General features: G+C 35.4%; 1 protein-coding gene across 6 annotated transcripts in view; it reads right to left on the bottom strand.

Annotated features, from left to right (window-relative positions):
• LOC101744992 (apoptosis-stimulating of p53 protein 1) overlaps nt 1–19,706 on the bottom strand; it is a 270,821-nt gene that overhangs the window by 151,902 nt on the left and 99,213 nt on the right. For all 6 annotated transcript variants that reach the window (XM_062673667.1, XM_062673661.1, XM_062673664.1 and 3 more), the window contains one exon: nt 8,653–8,711. In XM_062673667.1, coding sequence (XP_062529651.1) covers nt 8,653–8,711 — 59 coding nt within the window. The remainder of the gene's footprint in view (nt 1–8,652; nt 8,712–19,706) is intronic.

The raw sequence follows: 19,706 nt of genomic DNA, 5'->3' as shown, positions 1-19,706 counted from the left end.
AACATACATACCTGCGTCCCCAAAAAAGTTCATTTCTGTCCGTCTGTCTCAAATTTTATCTGAATATTTGGTGGTATGAGACTATTAAATTTCTATTAAAGCCAAAAGCGAATGAATTTTGTCATGAACTAGAGGATAACAATATCTGGTAATGTAAATTTAATTACCTAATCATTCACTTAATTTCAGACAAATTATCGTTTTTGTGGCGAATTCGCATAGATGTTCCACAAAAAATCAATTTAGTTATCCGTTTATCAGTCTACAGACAGTAGCAGTTGAGAATTAGGTTAGCATTCCAAACACTTAATGCCGTGTGCGAACACGCAAACCCGCGACACGCAATTTTTCATTTTTCACACGGTTTTTTTTTTTTTTTTTTTTTTTTTTTTATTGCTTAGATTTGTGGACGAGCTCACAGCCCACCTGGTGTTAAGTGGTTACTGGAGCCCATAGACATCTACAACGTAAATGCGCCACACACCTTGAGATATAGTTCTAAGGTCTCAGTATAGTCACAACGGCTGCCCCACCCTTCAAACCGAAACGCATTACTGCTTCACGGCAGAAATAGGCGGGGCGGTGGTACCTACCCGTGCGGACTCACAAGAGGTCCTACCACCAGTAAGTTTATTTCAGCTACTATATTTAAAGGTTGAGAGTTCGTAAATTTATAATTTGTTTGGCAAATTGAATAATAATGTTTCTCAAAGGTTTCCTCACATTACCAAGAGTTATGAAACACTTTATTATATTAAATTAATTATACAATTTTGGTAATTTTTTTATGAAATGAATTGTTTTTGCGAGACTTACATTTTTTTATTGCTTAGATGGATGGACTAGCTCACAGCCCACCCGGTGTTAAGTGGTTACTGGAGCCCATAGACATCTACAACGTAAATGCGCCCTCCACCTTGAGATATAAGTTCTAAGGTCTCAAGTATAGTTACAACGATATAGTCATAACTACTTTTAGGATTTATTCTCGCGTTTATTATTGTCACTAATTCCGACGTTTACTTCGGATGTGTACAATGAGAAACTTGATACTATGACGTAGAAGCTCGCGAATCTCCGGGCAACCTTGGTGAATCGCTCGTCTCTGTTGCTCCTACATTACCATGCTCGATCTCATACGTCACAACAGATGGACTCTAAGCTATAAGGGCTAGGGTTGGAAATTTTGCGTCACCCATCGTACTCCCCAGACTGCGCCGACAGACTTCTACTTTTCCAAAGTGTACATAAGTGAACGGACGGTTCGTTCTTTGTCGTCACGTTCGTGTACGTGTTTTAGGAAGGCATTGAAAATACTGACTGCTGTTAGTCACACGTCTTTTAGGAAGGCATGACTGCTGAATCAAGACTGCTGCCAGTCACGTTCGCCATCGTTCCATTTCCTTCTTTCTTTTCTTTTTCTTTTTTTTTTATTGCCCTTGTTGGCAGACGAGCATACGGCCCACTTGATAGCGAGTGGTTACCGTCGCTCTTGGACCTCAGCGACGCCAGGGGCAGAGCCTAGCCACTGCCTACCGTTTAGTACTCTCCACAAGCCTCGTTCGAAGAAGGACAAGTCATAGCGCTCAGGAATGTTCCTCCTTTCTTTTTTTTCTTTTCGTATTACCTGTGAAATCTCTGTCTTAGTCTATGTCCAGTCATTGTAGGTCGTATACCCTGTCAAAGATGCTGCACGCCACGACATAAAGTTTTGACAGTACAAAATTACTTCGTAGAGCTTCTTGGCTCCCTTACAACTTCTTCAAAAGGGAAATTGAAAACACTGCAGAGCCATTAGCACCATTGGTGCATATTGCCATGGTAGAAATAAAACATTTTAATAAAAAATTTACTTTACCTTTTTGTATACTAAACAGCAAATTCGTAGGCATAAATGTAAAAGTTGTTTTTATTATAACATGAAATTAATCCAAAATCCAGACCGAAGCAAACGCAGGCCTCAATAATACCTATACGTGTATACATGATTCAATAAACCTTGCTACTCGGGTGTCCCCATCATCAATCATACGAGATCCGCTCCTGTTAACTACATAAAAAGTGACGTCACACACTCGTGTACATATTTATGAAGCATCCAAGTGATCTGGTATTGATGGCTCGCCCCCATTCATCACGAGCGCCGTTAAATCTCAAAAACTTACCGGCGAGTGGACTTTTACGAGTGGAGCAAGTTAGAAATATTTTTCTTTTTTTCTTTCAGTAATAGACTAGACGATTTCAGAGCTTGTATTAAGTAGCTACGCATGAATACCGCCAATTATAGGCAGTATAAGTATATACTACTATAGTAACATAACGTGATATTATGAATCTAAGGCGAATATAATAAACCTTTAGTGATTATTCGTGAAATCTCAATAGCCTATTGCGCTAAACAAACATTAACACAACAATGCGTCATCTTAACGTCAAGAACAGTCTTCATTAGTCTCGACTACCTAGATTCTAAGCACATCGACATAACTAAAGCATAAACGGCACAAGAGATTGCGGTTGTTTTATTACGTACATACAGCACAAGCTTGACTTGTGAAATGACGGTTGCATATGCACGCGACCGATTGACTTCGGCCGAAGTGTGCCGGTTACGTGGTGAGTGTCAATTTTCATCCTACGCGTGGAAATCAACGGTGTTTTTTAAAAAAAAAATACTTTTTGTTATTGCATAGCTTGTGTCGTAACGATATTTTTAGGAATAGAACACGTTCCATGTTCAACGATCCCGAGCTAGTGATTTCTACGATGGGTCATGAGTGCCGAAAACATACATGATAAGAAAATGCACTACGATATTCTGTTTGGAAAATATTTAAGATTTTTTTATTTGTTTAGATGGGTGGACGTCCAGCCCACCTGGTGTTAAGTGGTTACTGGAGCCCATAGACATCTACAACGTAAATGCGCCATCCATTTTCAGATATAAATTCTAAGATCTCAGTATAGTTACAACGGCTGCCTTCAAACCCACCCTTAAAACCGAAACGCATTACTGCTTCACGGCAGAAATAGGCGGGGTGGTGGTACCTACCCGTGCGGACTCACAAGAGGTCCTACCACCAGTAATAAAATAAAACTAAAATTCTGAAAATAATGTCTTAGCTCGGTAATCGACCTCGGTGCTGGGGGAACTGTAATTAGGACCATTAGACTGACTGGCAAATCATATAGAACATAAGAACCAATTTACTGTGCATACAGTGAAAGTTTACGTATTTCTGTTTAATGTTTTAAAAGGTAGACGAGGAAGCATTTTTGTGATACAACTCTGTCAAAAGGTTGACTTTTTAATTCAACTTCAAACGATTCTGTTTTTTTTTCTATTTTCAAGCCAGTGTATTCGTTTACAGTCGAAATAAAGAATGGACAGTTTGAAGCCCCCGGTCGTTTGGTGCTGGATGGATTCAAGCACGCCAATCAATACGCCAAAACAGAACCACTGATTCGAAGTTTGAAAATTGAAAAATTCTAACCAGTTTTATTTTGTTATATCACACAAAATCGCTATTGTACTAGTATACACGCAACAAAGTACTTAGTAAATTATTTTTTTATCAACGACCTAAATCTATTTAAAAGCTTTAATCTTATAAATGTGGGAAATGTATGCAGTATTTTTACCGCCTTTTTATATAGACGACCATGCGAGTCAGCTGGCGATAAGTAGTCACCATTGTTCACGGACATCAACAATGCCAGTACAGCAGCGTAATGCCTACCCACAGAATGTGAACAAAATACGCTGTAAAATTTTAAGAGTCAATCATATTTAGGATTTAAATTTAATACCTATACTAAAGAATTGGTATATTGAGAAACGGTATACTGAGAAACTTATTTTATTCGAAAAAAGACTCATAGTGTGGATCATTTGATTTGTATGTAAGTTTGTTGTTTTTTATTAAATTAGCATATCTGAGATTTATATGTTGTTTTCTGTTTCTTCATGATGTCCGTTGGGTGGGACGTATGGATTATTGGATGGATATTAAGAAATTATACAACTAAATTCAACACGTCACTAAATTCAGACATCAATGTGTCGGCAATTACCAGCACGTAACCTTAATAATATTCGTGTTTTTGAGCTCCGAAACGCATTCCAGGTGACCTTCCGTTAACACCGTTCATCATATGTCAGCGAAATGTCACGAGGTCACAAAAATACCTGCCTGCCTATTATATTGCACAAGCAACGAATTTGTTTCTCCACCTTATTTAGTTTTTTTATCTACATAAATAAAAGCATTTAAGGCTTCGTCAAACAGAACGCGTAATTATCGCGCGTCAGAGCGCTAAACTGACGCCGCGCTATGACGCCGAGATGTGTTGTACTACTATGGTAACATACCGTCACACAGAGCGCCAGCGCTACGCCGAGATGTGTTGTACTACTATGGTAACATACCGTCACACAGAGCGCCAGCGCTATAAGCACTATAGCGCTGGCGCTCTGTGTGACGGTATGTTACCACAGTAGTACATCACGTCTCGGCGTCATAGCGTAGCGCTCTGACGCGCGCTAATTACGCGTTCTGTTTGACGAAGGCTTTAAAGCAAAATTTTAAATCATAGCTATCCTTATTTTAATCATCTGTTCACTGTCACGTAAAAATCTATAATCCGACAGAAACTTATTTGACATTAGAAGTAACTAGGAACATATAGATACATACTAAGAACGCTTTACAATTAACATTTTACAATTCTAAAGTTTTCGTAAAGTCAAACATGCACGTAGTGTGAAGTGTGTTCGCGATTGCACGCTGTGAATCGCTGTTAGCAAAATCTATATAAATTATTATACCTTATATATGTTATAATGAATGCACTAGAAATTGACTTGATGTATACACACATATAGTGATATATTATGTACATATAATATATTTACTGGTGGCAGGACCTCTTGTGAGTCCGCGCGGGTAGGTACCACCCTGCCTATTTCTGCCGTGAAGCAGTAAGGTTTGAAGGGTGGGGCAGCCGTTGTAACTATATTGAGACCTTAGAACTCATATCTCAAAGTAGGTGGCGGCATTTACTTTGTAGATTTCTATGAGCTCCAGTAACTACTTAATATCAGGTGGGCTGTGAGCTCGTCCACCTATCTAATCAATAAAAAATAAATAAATAAAAAAACGTTGATGTAATATATGTTAATGAAATTTCATATAAATTGCTATGGAGTTCTAATTTATTATCGGCACCCATTATATCATCTAATTCCGTGTACGATGCTCCAAATAGACTACTTTAGTCTGTTTTCATTTCCATTTTTAGCTTTACTAGCAAGATCTCACAGAATACGTAATGACATCGTTACAGTAAAAACGTACTTGTACATATTTAGAGTTTCACTTATTCGCTCCTGATCTTTAGAAATTAATGATTAATTATTTCGATAATTGATAACATAGTAGAAGAAATGTGGTAAAAATATGAATCGCGTTAACTCTTTCAAGGTCATCTAACATTCACACATGATAATTCCGAACTACGGAGCAACGACTCCAAACAATGTAATTTTTTCTTTCTAATTCTCAAGAAGTTAAAAAAGCATTTTTATTTTTGTAAATTTAGAACACTTCATACATATAAATATTTATTGTTTGCAACAATATACTCGTGTTCCTTGTCCCGTGGCAATGAGGTCGATTAGACCGTTACGATGTTTACGCGGGGCCTATTTATCGGCTCTGACCGGACCTGGTTACATGCGGCTCAACGCCAGTTAACGACCTGTATACAATGCCCGATAACTTGAAATTAACTTTGATAGGAAATTTGCGTGGAACCCTGGTACAGCCGACGTAGCCTATATTACATCGTAAAATCTAACGTAAACTTGCTCTATGACCTATTGGTCACATTAATGTAGATAACGGTTATAAAGGCACTCGTATTTAAAAAGATCGTCACTCATTTTCAGCCCTTGGTTACCCAATGCTAAGTATAGGCCTCTATTTTATGCCATAATGTTCGATCGCCTCCATTCTCCTCCACGTCTGTCCCGCCTTTCTGAGTATGTCATCACTCACCGTGCCATAAGTCTTCCGATACCTCTGCGACCTAATCTTAGCCACCATTCCGCCACTGTCCTATTCTATTATCATTTCGCGTTGCTAAATTTCCAACCCACTAAAAAGGTCCCCACTACTTAGTCTGTGGCGACTCACTTACTCGCCACTACTTGGGCAACCGCCTTACAATTCGACAAAACAACTGCATCTACAAGTCTTAAATGAAATTTATGTGTTGACATCTTATGTATTTATTTGTGATTGTTCTCTTGATAAGCATTGAAATGGGAATTTAGTATATGGCCGCCCACCAAAAGTTAATCGCAAAAGTACATAATTATTGAAAACTTTGAATGTCCATAAACAAGTCATCAAAAATTCAGTTTAAACAGACGAAATGTCAATGGGTCACATGAACGGTAAATAATTCGTAAATGGTTTCTCACGAACAAAAAATATACAGACTGGAGAGCAAGAAACTTATATTTTATTATTATTTCTAGAATGAAATACTGAATCTAATATATTATATTTCAGAAGAAACATTTAATGGTCATCTTTCTCACAGTCTTGCTCTTGATTTCTATTTATATAAGTGTCGCTCAGCATGTTTTGGAATTTGTCCAAGTGCCGGTTTTTAAAAAGGAATTTTATTGCGAAACGTAAACTTCGGTGCCTCTTGATAAATAGCCAGAATCTTACATTTGGTTGTTTATTATTCGAACTCGCATCATACGAAAATAGACGGATTGACTTTGCGCATAAAATTGTGAATTTTATTGATATAGCATTCATCTTGACAAAGACCAAACTCGGATTTAACAATGAAATACAATTTTGTCTCTCATTCCTATACGTTCTGTGTTGAAATAATACGATATGTAAATATTATTGTGATGCAATGAATAAAGGGAGATTTCACCATGGCTATTGTGCGTATTTTCACTATGAAAATACGTAGTTAATCTCATTCCAGTACATCAGAAAGTATAGCCCAATTCACCGTAATATTATTATTTTTATAAAAACAAAATGTTCTTTATATTCAAAAATATACTTTTTTTTTATTGCCCTTGTAGGCACACGACCATACGGCCCACCTGATGGTAATTCATAGCCTACCGTTGATGCGTTGACTAAGTGCGTTCTCAAGTAAATATGTAACACATTTTACATAATTTTATTTCGAATCTATATTTGGAATCGCCGTAACAATACGATTATATTCTACATTTTCTTATCAACAGTAAAACAGCAGTCGAAATTAAATCACCACAAATTTAAAAAAAATTAAGGCCAATTCAACAAAACGAACAATCGCGAAGAGCAAAGTAATCTATCATTTCAGAAGGTTTGACAGGACATCCGGTAAATACAACGAAGCCAGCTATCGCGGGCAAATCGTAATCGAAACGAGTAAGTTTGATTGGCAGAATATTGGAATTGGATACTGAGCCGCGGGATTTTTTGGTATTACTGTGTGTCATCGCCTTAAATGCGAAGAGATTGTTAGGGTTTGCTCGCTTTTCGTGTATCGAAAACTCGAAAATACCTTTTCCTGTTTCATTTCCGGATGTTTCTTCATTGTTAACGGCCGTCTGGTGTAGTGGTAAGTGACATGGTCACTACACAGGGGGGTCGCGGGTTCGAATCCCGCCAAGGGAAAATATTTGTATGATAAATATAAATGTCTTTTCCAGGGTTATGGATGTCTATTAAATATATATGTATGTGTATAATAAAAATCTTACATTTATATCCGTTATATGGTACCTGTAACACAACTGTTATGAAAATTGTTTTTTTAATGTTCGTACTCCATTTATACCCAATTTTGAGCTTAATAAAAATTACCAAGCATTGTGTACTAACTAGCCATTCAAGAAAATTGAAAATTTCTTTTATACGAAAACATGTTCCATCCTCTATTTTTATTTTATTAATAATATCCTTAACAAAAGGATCGATGACGTCATACCAAACTGATCCAACAAAGAGAATCTACAATCCACAAAGAACTATAAGTGTATTGCCCTTATCGGTTCGGATTTGATTTTAGTAGCTTTTCCAAATCATCGTATGAGGGATCAACTCGATCGGAATCCAGGGAAATTTCACGAAATGCTACTGAAAAAAGAGATTCCTTTACTTCAATAAAATAAATGTAAATTATTTGCAATATTACTTATATAAGGGTCTTACATTTGTATTGACTGTATTTGTTTCATAAGTCCCTGTTACATAAAACATGAAACGTTTTATTATTTAGTTATATTTGTCGGAGACAGTCATTAGTTTAGTAGTTGAACGAAACGCAGCACGATTCCTGAGAGATGGCAGCACGATTGCGGTATCGTTGAAACTCGGCTAACTTCGTGCTACGGCAGAGGCTAGCCGATAGAGGCGCGTAGATGCCATCACACTTACCAACCAGCCTTCTTGAGGAGCGGTGACTCGTTTTCGTTTGCTAACGTCGTTCTAAGACAAGAAACGTGATTGGTGTACTCAATATTTCTCTTAGCTCGATCACCCTATTCGCCCCTACGATTTCTGATGATGGTGTTAATATTGTGGCTTCTCCGACATGTTTGTTTAATAAATAAATGCTTACCAATTCCTCAGGTGATCCCGGTTCCTTCATACCATTGCTCTTATCCGTGCTTCCTGTCTCTGTAACAAATCAATAATTACACATTAAATACACAAAATCATCTTAGCTTACTTTTCATTTCTTTAGGGGATTGAACGATCTCACTTTGTGTTCAATAGTTATTGGTTACATATTACAACAGATATCATAACATATACCAAACCATTAAATGCTCCACAATTACATTAAAGGGCAATCCCTGATTTTACTACAGTATTTCTTTTTCATTTTCACTTTTTAATTTAGGTTATATTGTGAGCGCGTACTATTAAACTGGTTCCCCCAAATGCAATTGAGAATCTCTCACGGTGGGCAATACCATTTACGTATAATTTTGTTCCTTTGAAAATTTACATGTTAAATAGGAATACCAATTTGTACCGCAAGTTTTAATTTAGTAATTTTGCTAGTCTTTTCCGTTTTTACATATTATTACTAGCAGTAACATAATAAATACATTATTAGCAGTAACTGTAGCAGTAGCTATTATATAATGGTTGAAATACGACAAAAATGTGAGATCTGCTAACGAGTTTTTCAAGATAAATTTGCATATACATATACAAGGTCCGAACAACTACATTTGGATTGTCGATTTACCGGGTAACGATCCTTCGACGAAGAATCAAAATGTCCTCTTTAAGGTTCCCTAAATTTACTCTTACAACTTCATTTATTTCAATCAATAAGAGCAAGCAAAATAACGAAAAATATAATTATTATTACATGTATATATAATGTTGAAATTCTAAATCCGGTCTGACCAACCATGGGCTCTCAAATCCGGGAATCCGCTCATCAGTGACCGTAAACTAATCCCCTGCAACGTTACCGCAGCAATTGGAAGCAACGAATGCTAAGTGAATGTAAAGAGCGTTTATACAACAAAATTCCCTGTTTGAATTTATTTCGAGTAATTTTTAGGTTTCATTTCAAAATCTATATATTTGAGGGAGTTAATATAGAGTCCCATATTTATTTCGCCGTAAAGTCGTGTTTTATGTAATTAACACCACAGTTGAAACAATATAAATTTTATTGATGTAGCGACATAAGCAATTCTAGGTTATTATATTAATTATTAAACACATTATAAATTATTTTTTACGTTTTAAAATTTCAGCGGTAAAAAGGTCCCGTGTCACAGACTATATTCTTTTTTTTCACCTCTCGTGCGTTCCGGCTTACGCATCATAAAAAGGTGCGTTCTTAAACGCCACATATTAATACGTGAAGCAAAAACTATGTATCTTTTTTTACGAAAATTGCGCGGACGAAGGAGTATGAGATTTCCCATACTTATAGAGAATATAAAGAGGCAGTGCACAATGCTAATATTTTTTTTATAATAATGCAAAAAAATACATTAAATCAATAAAGAAAACATTACACACACTACCTACCATGTATTTGACACACACACACACGCATGCATACTATTTGTGTATTGTCAAACTTTGTTATTGCTTAAAGTCTGTGGTCAAATTCAGAATAGGTTAATATTGTTTATCTTTAATATTATTAGTCTATAGAGTATTATTTGACAATAGACCCATAAGGTAAAAGCACTAATGCTGGACATTGAACTAAAAGATGACACTTTAAAAAAAAATATATTCTAATAAGGAAACTAAACACTTAAATAACATTGCTATTGATGTTAAAGACACCTAGTACCATGTATGATACATTCTCAAAAGCTTGCGTACAGTGTTAGAAGCAAATTTCAAATTGGCATCAGTTGACAACAAACAATGTGAGCAGGTTGACGTTTTGCGCGTAATTCTTAGCGTATTCCTTAAGCCATCTGACTTTTAACAGGTATGATTTTGTCTTATATTTATAATTATTGGCTACTGTTGGTTTCGATATTATAAATGTATGAAATTATTGATTTATTAGGACCAATTCCTTGTTATTTTGGTTTGTTTTTGTACAAATTTTAAGTGGTGTTTACTATTAGTACCAAAAATGAATCAAAACCTAAAAGATGACACGTGTGTCTTCTACTAGGGTTACATCGAACTGAATTTGTTAGCTTAATTTTCTTCAAATTCAGCCTTTATGTTGTAAAACAAAAGTTTCAATCTGAGTTTCGTTCATTTTACACTAGTCTAACTAAACGAAGACAGTGTCAACTATTAGGGTATACTAGATGTCAACTATTAGTATCAATTAATTTCAGCTTAAGTTTCGAGCACGATGCCACCAGTAAAGGGTCGGATGTTTCAATACTCTGAAGCCAATATTGAAGAAGCCATAAAAGAATGTATATGTTTGAGGATTTACTGGTGGCCCTGAGGCCTTTCCAGTTTCACAAGGACAGAAGGGGCGGGATTTGCTAACAGCTACCCGAGCGCCTCCAAGGGAGACCTAACAACTCAAGAGTAGCTGCTTCGCGAATGAATCTACTACCGGATCGGGATCGCGACCCGCTGAGAAGATCCGGCGAGAAACTCAACGGGCTGATGCTTAGGTTAGGTTGCACGTTAGGTTAGGTTGAACTCTTTGCAGAGTTCGACGAGTACCATTACCGGGATCTCTACTCCTAGTGTTAAAGCGGAAGGCGTCTAATGTAAGGGTTATTGGATCTGTTGGATCCGTAAGGAGGTGTCTAGGGCGACGACGGTGACTGGCTCCTGCGTGGTCAGGATTCGGGGAGTAGTCAGCGGCGGCAACGATAAGGCGATTATCATGACGCATTGCCTTATCGAAGTAACGTTCCGACGCGGACTTCATGTATTTTTTGATCGGTTCGAGGTCCAAGTCGTCGTGTAAGTCGACGTTCCTCACGAACCACGGGGCTCCGACTGCTAACCTGCAAAAACGAGATTGTAGGGATTGGAGGGTGTCTATGTGTGTACGGGCCGCGTGAGCAAACACCACACTCGCGTAAGTCATGACCGGCCTTATGTAAGCTTTGTAAAGTGTCACCTTGTTCCGAAGGGACACAGATCATGGGGTAGTCTGCCGAGAATAAAAGCGGCACGGTCGCGGACTGATTTTATATGTGGGTGGAATGTCATGGATGCATCCAGGGTGACTCCCAAGTACTTGACCTTCCTGGTTCAGGATATGAGGGGGGGCGTTCCGACAGCTTCTGCGGCAAAGAAATTTGGAGTTCCACGAGTAACTTTATTAAATAAAGTCAAGGAAAAGACACCTATTATGCGTAAAATGGGAAGAAGTTGTTATTTAACCAAAGATATAGAAAAAATACTCGTAACATGGGTAAAAGCTATGGTCAAACAAGGGTTTCCAATAGGAAAAGATAATTTACAAGATAGCGTTAAGTAAATAGTTGATGATCTTAATATTGATTATAATTGTTTATAATAAAACTAACGTTAAAGTCGTGTCTATTATTAGTGCCAACTGATGTCAATTTTTGGTGGATTTGATTTTCGATGCTGTCATCTTTTAGTGTCTATGGCAGAACTAACAAGTTTGTAATTTTTTGTAGAAACTACAACAGTATTGAAATATTTTATATGAAAAAATTGATCTCTAAATGTAGCTCTAACAGTAAAAAAAAAGATTTAATATAATTTTTGATAAATACATTTGATAATTGAGAATGAAGTTTGATTTGTCCTTAAAGTGTCTAGCATTAGTGCTTTTACCTTAATAATGTTCAAAGTTATAATTTTAATTACTGATAGTCGAATTTCGACTACTGCGGGATCACTAGTAACATATTAATATCTATGACAATTAATGTTACATTAAAAAAAAAAAGGCCGTAAAACTAGTTTTAATTACGTCTACAATTAACGAAAACTTATTAAAACAATTCATTTAAATTCTTAATTCCAAATGTGATATAATGATGATTTTATGTCTACTTCATGGTAACTAAGCTTTGTGTGCTTATTTTAAACTAGCGATCCCGCAGTAGTCGAAATTCGACTATAATTAATTGGAATTGTAAGTTTGTACACTATTATGATTGTATTTTATACTTCCATAATCACAAATTTCGCCAAGACTACATTATAAAAATATTAACAAAGACAAACAATATTTAATCTCAATTTGACAACAGACATCAAGAACAAAAGCTTGACAATAAATAGTGTGCATGCGTGTGTGCGTCAAATACATGGTATGTAGTGTGTGTAATGTTTTCTTTATTGATTTAAAGTATCTTTTCTGCATTATTTTAAAAAAATATTAGCATTGTGCACTTCTTTTCTATATTCTCGATAAGTGTGGAAAATGTTATACTCCTCCGTCCGCGCAATTTTCGTAAAATGGGATACAAAGTTTTTGCTTCACGTATTAATATATAGAAACTGATATGAAACTTCAAATTCAAAGTACGATTGCCAAATGAAACGAGCATAATGTCTTTAAAAATGTTTTGAAAATAGTCATCAATGGTAGACAGTACCCCTGAAAACGTTAATGTCTAACTTCGGAGGCAATAAAATATTATACTCTTCATGTTCGTGTGCTATACTGTTACATGAAACTTGAGACAGTTTTTGTTGTTACTTCTAATAAGGCATAATTATGTCAAACAGTAGACAAGGCGTGGTTTGTTTCAACAAATGAGTTCAGTTATTTATAATATACTTGCGACTCGCTCTGGCTCCGCTCGGGTCTTTAACAAAAATTTCAACGATATTATAAAAGAACACTTATTGCGGCATAACTATAATAGTTAAACATATGCTGTCGCGACATTTTTTGTAAATAATAATATGTTCTACATAGTCGTAGTACATTATTTTATTCTATTATCAATAGTTTTCGCGGGGCACGCTATGTAAAGAATATTTTAGGTAATTTTTATACATCTTTATGACATTATTGGATTTTTCATAAGGATCCCTAATTTTTTCAAAAAAGATTGTAGCCTATGTCACTCGATTTTTCAAATCGGTTCAATAGTTTCGGAGCCTATTCAATACAAACAAACAAATCTTTCCTCTTTATAATATTATTATAGAAGTATAGATATGTTCAGTTAAACATTTATTGGCCGCTAATCGTGTTTGTTTTTATGTTATAGATTTATCATAATATAATGTGTACTTGTTTTTATAATAAAACGTTCGAGACCAGACTCAATGTGCCCAAGAAAGAAAATAAATGTTTTATTGAAGAAATATGCGCTTCAAATATAAAATTAATTTATGAAGAATTTGTGCACAGCACGAAAATGAGCGAAAGGACAAAATAAATTCGTTAATGAAATTCATGGCGTTAAATAGGACACGATTCAGGAGACAACAAAAGCAGAGATATTTAAGTCGAAAATACAAGTAATATTTAACAGCAAAAGTTAATTCTCTGCTGTATAAAATAAAGTCTTTTTTGCATTGCTGAGATTTATCTACATGGAACTGTTTGATTTTAAGGAAAATAATTAAGTTTTAACTGCAATTTTACTCTACCGAAAACTGGACGTGATTTACTGTAATCGAAATTCCATTTAAATTATTCTAGACTACTATTTTATAATCAGGTTTGATTAAGTTTCCGTCATAACCGTTCAACTGACGCAAATTGGTTTCCCGTGTACTATAAATCATTTGAAACAAGCTCTCGCTGCTACTTTGCATAAAGGCCATTGAAAAAACAATTGCTGTATATTACGTATTGTAATTTCTAACTACCACAATGTTAAAAATTAGTCATTAATAACTCTATATATTAATACGTGAAGCAAAAACTTTGTATCCCTTTTTACGAAAATTGCGTGGACGGAGTATGAAATTTTCCACACTTATACAGAATATAGAGAAGAAGTGCACAATGCTAATATTTTTTTTAAATAATGCATAAAAGATACTTTAAATCAATAAAGAAAACAACACACACACTACATACCATGTTTATGACGCACACACGCATGCATACTATTTATTGTCAAACTTTTGTTCTTGACGTCTGTGGTCAAATTGAGAATAGATTAAATATTGTTTGTCTTTATTAATATTTTTTTATAGTGTAGCCTTGGCGAAATTTGTGATTATAGAAGTATAAAATATGTACAAACTTACAATTCCAATCAATTATTATAGTCGAATTTCGACTACTGCGGGACCTCTAGTAACGAATAAATAGGAAATGCATAAGCGCTGTTTAGTTGTAGGATCAAGTTGTAGTAGTCCAATGCTTTGTTCTCTGCCGAGTGAAATGGATACGGACATTTTCTTCGCCCTCCCTTCAACCAACTGATGGATAAAAAAGATTGACCTCGACATGTTACCCTGCGTTGTGAAAACAATTCTTGCAAATCTTTTATGTCGTCGTGGCCTAAAGGATAAGACGTCCGGTGCATTGGTATCGAGCGATGCACCGATGTTCGAATCCCGCAGGCGGGTACCAATTTTTCTAATGAAATACGTACTTGACAAATGTTCACGATTGACTTCCACGGTGAAGGAATAGCATCGTGCAATAAAAATCAAAGCCGCAACATTATAATTTGCGTAATTAATGGTGGTAGGTCCTCTTGTGAGTCTGCACGGGTAGGTACCACCACCCTGCCTATTTCTGTCGTAAAGCAGTAATGCGCTTCGGTTTGAAGAGTGGGGCAGCCGTTGTGACTATACTGAGACCTTAGAACTATATTTCAAGGTGTGTGGCGCATTTTACGTTGTAGATGTCTATGGGCTCCAGTAACCACTTAAAACTACACACATCTTAGCAATAAAAAAAAATTAAAGATCTTAGCCGCTTTCAATGTATGATTAGTTTGGTAGCAGTGGGCAATAGGTGATGGATGTTGAAGTTGGTGTCGTGAGCAAATAAGGTTAATTTGTTTCGATTCAACGCCTCTAAAGCTTCAATGATTGTGTCATACACAGACTCAATCAGGCCTTTTGTACTCTAACGAATCAACACGCCATGTATGTTCATTTCAAATATAACATTTTAGGTTAGTTTAACATAATTTATTGATTGTTATTCAATTCCTTTTATGTGAATTGGCAAACTAGATGGGTGATTAAAGTATCAAAATATTATATATTTTTAACTAAAATTAATATTTCGTTTGGATACATCTTAAATAGTAGAAAAGTATTTAATACAGATGCCTGGATAGAATCTGGGAACGTTACGATTCGACGAACTTTTAATAGAAAGTCTGCGTCTGCGTAGGTAGACTACATAGGCAATAACTGAAGCATTACGTGCAGTGCCTACGCAAAAACTTATCAGATCTCGTTATTTGCGTGACGGTCATAATACCATACGCAGTATGAAACGTAGTCCGATCCGTACTTATTCAGCTACTTATATCCAAAAATATACCCTACGCTAGTGAAATAAGAGTCGTTTTGAAGATTGTTCGAATAACAGACGAGATTAACATCAATGAATATGATTGGTATTGATTCGAAGGCGTGATATGAATAACCAGTTCTGAAGTGAACTTTATGCATATTTTTATTGAGCGTACAAGTCCAGGCATGCTTCACTGTCCGTCTGTTGCCAAGCGGCTAGCGGTGTGAACGCCACGTCAAAAAATCATTGAAGTTACAATGACGATTAGTCTACCTGCAAATCGAAATGTATGATTGTATCATAGTAGAAGTAAATGACTAGAGACTATTCTGGGCTAACTCAAACATTAGCCTTACTACTGCAAAATAAGAATTAGAGGCAAAGTTTAGTAAAAATTATCGCTAAAGAAACTACAAATTTTTCTAAAAGGTGAAGGTACTCGTGTCTTATAATTAATAACATAGCAAAAAAAAATGTGGGTGCAATTGATATGCTGTAGAAGTTATCATCATCACATTCTCTCTTATCCTTTAGTAGATGTACGTTTATATCTCTTTTTAGTGTCACTTTTTCGTTTCGAGTTTCAAATTACAACGGCATCGCCTGTTGTCACGTAACAGCCATCGCCGTGCTTTCTTTTTTTTTTTTTTTTTACCTACGCTGATAGCCTTGAGAGGCCATATCAGCGGAACCTTAACTAGTAGATGAGCTCACGGGGCTCAAACCTGATGACGTTGCTAACACGAACCCTAGCAAGAGCCGCGCTTCGCAGAATCTACCGTAACCGTAACTGAGAAGATCCGGCGAGAAACTCAGTGGGCTGTGTCTGACGGTTAATTTGCTTGTCGAGCCCTTCGTCGCAAGCGACGGATTCGACGAGAACGATGACCGGTGCTTGAGGTACCTAAAAGCACTGTTAGTAGATTGATAAATACATTTGATAATTGAGAATGAAGTTTGATTTGTCCTTAAAGTGTCTAGCATTAGTGCTTTTACCTTAATAATGTTCAAAGTTATAATTTTAATTACTGATAGTCGAATTTCGACTACTGCGGGATCACTAGTAACATATTAATATCTATGACAATTAATGTTACATTAAAAAAAAAAAGGCCGTAAAACTAGTTTTAATTACGTCTACAATTAACGAAAACTTATTAAAACAATTCATTTAAATTCTTAATTCCAAATGTGATATAATGATGATTTTATGTCTACTTCATGGTAACTAAGCTTTGTGTGCTTATTTTAAACTAGCGATCCCGCAGTAGTCGAAATTCGACTATAATTAATTGGAATTGTAAGTTTGTACACTATTATGATTGTATTTTATACTTCCATAATCACAAATTTCGCCAAGACTACATTATAAAAATATTAACAAAGACAAACAATATTTAATCTCAATTTGACAACAGACATCAAGAACAAAAGCTTGACAATAAATAGTGTGCATGCGTGTGTGCGTCAAATACATGGTATGTAGTGTGTGTAATGTTTTCTTTATTGATTTAAAGTATCTTTTCTGCATTATTTTAAAAAAATATTAGCATTGTGCACTTCTTTTCTATATTCTCGATAAGTGTGGAAAATGTTATACTCCTCCGTCCGCGCAATTTTCGTAAAATGGGATACAAAGTTTTTGCTTCACGTATTAATATATAGAAACTGATATGAAACTTCAAATTCAAAGTACGATTGCCAAATGAAACGAGCATAATGTCTTTAAAAATGTTTTGAAAATAGTCATCAATGGTAGACAGTACCCCTGAAAACGTTAATGTCTAACTTCGGAGGCAATAAAATATTATACTCTTCATGTTCGTGTGCTATACTGTTACATGAAACTTGAGACAGTTTTTGTTGTTACTTCTAATAAGGCATAATTATGTCAAACAGTAGACAAGGCGTGGTTTGTTTCAACAAATGAGTTCAGTTATTTATAATATACTTGCGACTCGCTCTGGCTCCGCTCGGGTCTTTAACAAAAATTTCAACGATATTATAAAAGAACACTTATTGCGGCATAACTATAATAGTTAAACATATGCTGTCGCGACATTTTTTGTAAATAATAATATGTTCTACATAGTCGTAGTACATTATTTTATTCTATTATCAATAGTTTTCGCGGGGCACGCTATGTAAAGAATATTTTAGGTAATTTTTATACATCTTTATGACATTATTGGATTTTTCATAAGGATCCCTAATTTTTTCAAAAAAGATTGTAGCCTATGTCACTCGATTTTTCAAATCGGTTCAATAGTTTCGGAGCCTATTCAATACAAACAAACAAATCTTTCCTCTTTATAATATTATTATAGAAGTATAGATATGTTCAGTTAAACATTTATTGGCCGCTAATCGTGTTTGTTTTTATGTTATAGATTTATCATAATATAATGTGTACTTGTTTTTATAATAAAACGTTCGAGACCAGACTCAATGTGCCCAAGAAAGAAAATAAATGTTTTATTGAAGAAATATGCGCTTCAAATATAAAATTAATTTATGAAGAATTTGTGCACAGCACGAAAATGAGCGAAAGGACAAAATAAATTCGTTAATGAAATTCATGGCGTTAAATAGGACACGATTCAGGAGACAACAAAAGCAGAGATATTTAAGTCGAAAATACAAGTAATATTTAACAGCAAAAGTTAATTCTCTGCTGTATAAAATAAAGTCTTTTTTGCATTGCTGAGATTTATCTACATGGAACTGTTTGATTTTAAGGAAAATAATTAAGTTTTAACTGCAATTTTACTCTACCGAAAACTGGACGTGATTTACTGTAATCGAAATTCCATTTAAATTATTCTAGACTACTATTTTATAATCAGGTTTGATTAAGTTTCCGTCATAACCGTTCAACTGACGCAAATTGGTTTCCCGTGTACTATAAATCATTTGAAACAAGCTCTCGCTGCTACTTTGCATAAAGGCCATTGAAAAAACAATTGCTGTATATTACGTATTGTAATTTCTAACTACCACAATGTTAAAAATTAGTCATTAATAACTCTATATATTAATACGTGAAGCAAAAACTTTGTATCCCTTTTTACGAAAATTGCGTGGACGGAGTATGAAATTTTCCACACTTATACAGAATATAGAGAAGAAGTGCACAATGCTAATATTTTTTTTAAATAATGCATAAAAGATACTTTAAATCAATAAAGAAAACAACACACACACTACATACCATGTTTATGACGCACACACGCATGCATACTATTTATTGTCAAACTTTTGTTCTTGACGTCTGTGGTCAAATTGAGAATAGATTAAATATTGTTTGTCTTTATTAATATTTTTTTATAGTGTAGCCTTGGCGAAATTTGTGATTATAGAAGTATAAAATATGTACAAACTTACAATTCCAATCAATTATTATAGTCGAATTTCGACTACTGCGGGACCTCTAGTAACGAATAAATAGGAAATGCATAAGCGCTGTTTAGTTGTAGGATCAAGTTGTAGTAGTCCAATGCTTTGTTCTCTGCCGAGTGAAATGGATACGGACATTTTCTTCGCCCTCCCTTCAACCAACTGATGGATAAAAAAGATTGACCTCGACATGTTACCCTGCGTTGTGAAAACAATTCTTGCAAATCTTTTATGTCGTCGTGGCCTAAAGGATAAGACGTCCGGTGCATTGGTATCGAGCGATGCACCGATGTTCGAATCCCGCAGGCGGGTACCAATTTTTCTAATGAAATACGTACTTGACAAATGTTCACGATTGACTTCCACGGTGAAGGAAT

The sequence above is a fragment of the Bombyx mori genome, chromosome 18 (genome assembly GCF_030269925.1).
Source record: "Bombyx mori chromosome 18, ASM3026992v2".
In the NCBI taxonomy this organism is placed as follows: domain Eukaryota; kingdom Metazoa; phylum Arthropoda; class Insecta; order Lepidoptera; family Bombycidae; genus Bombyx; species Bombyx mori.
The sequence above is the reverse complement of the archived record's forward strand: the minus strand, read 5'-3'. Positions and strand labels throughout refer to the sequence as shown.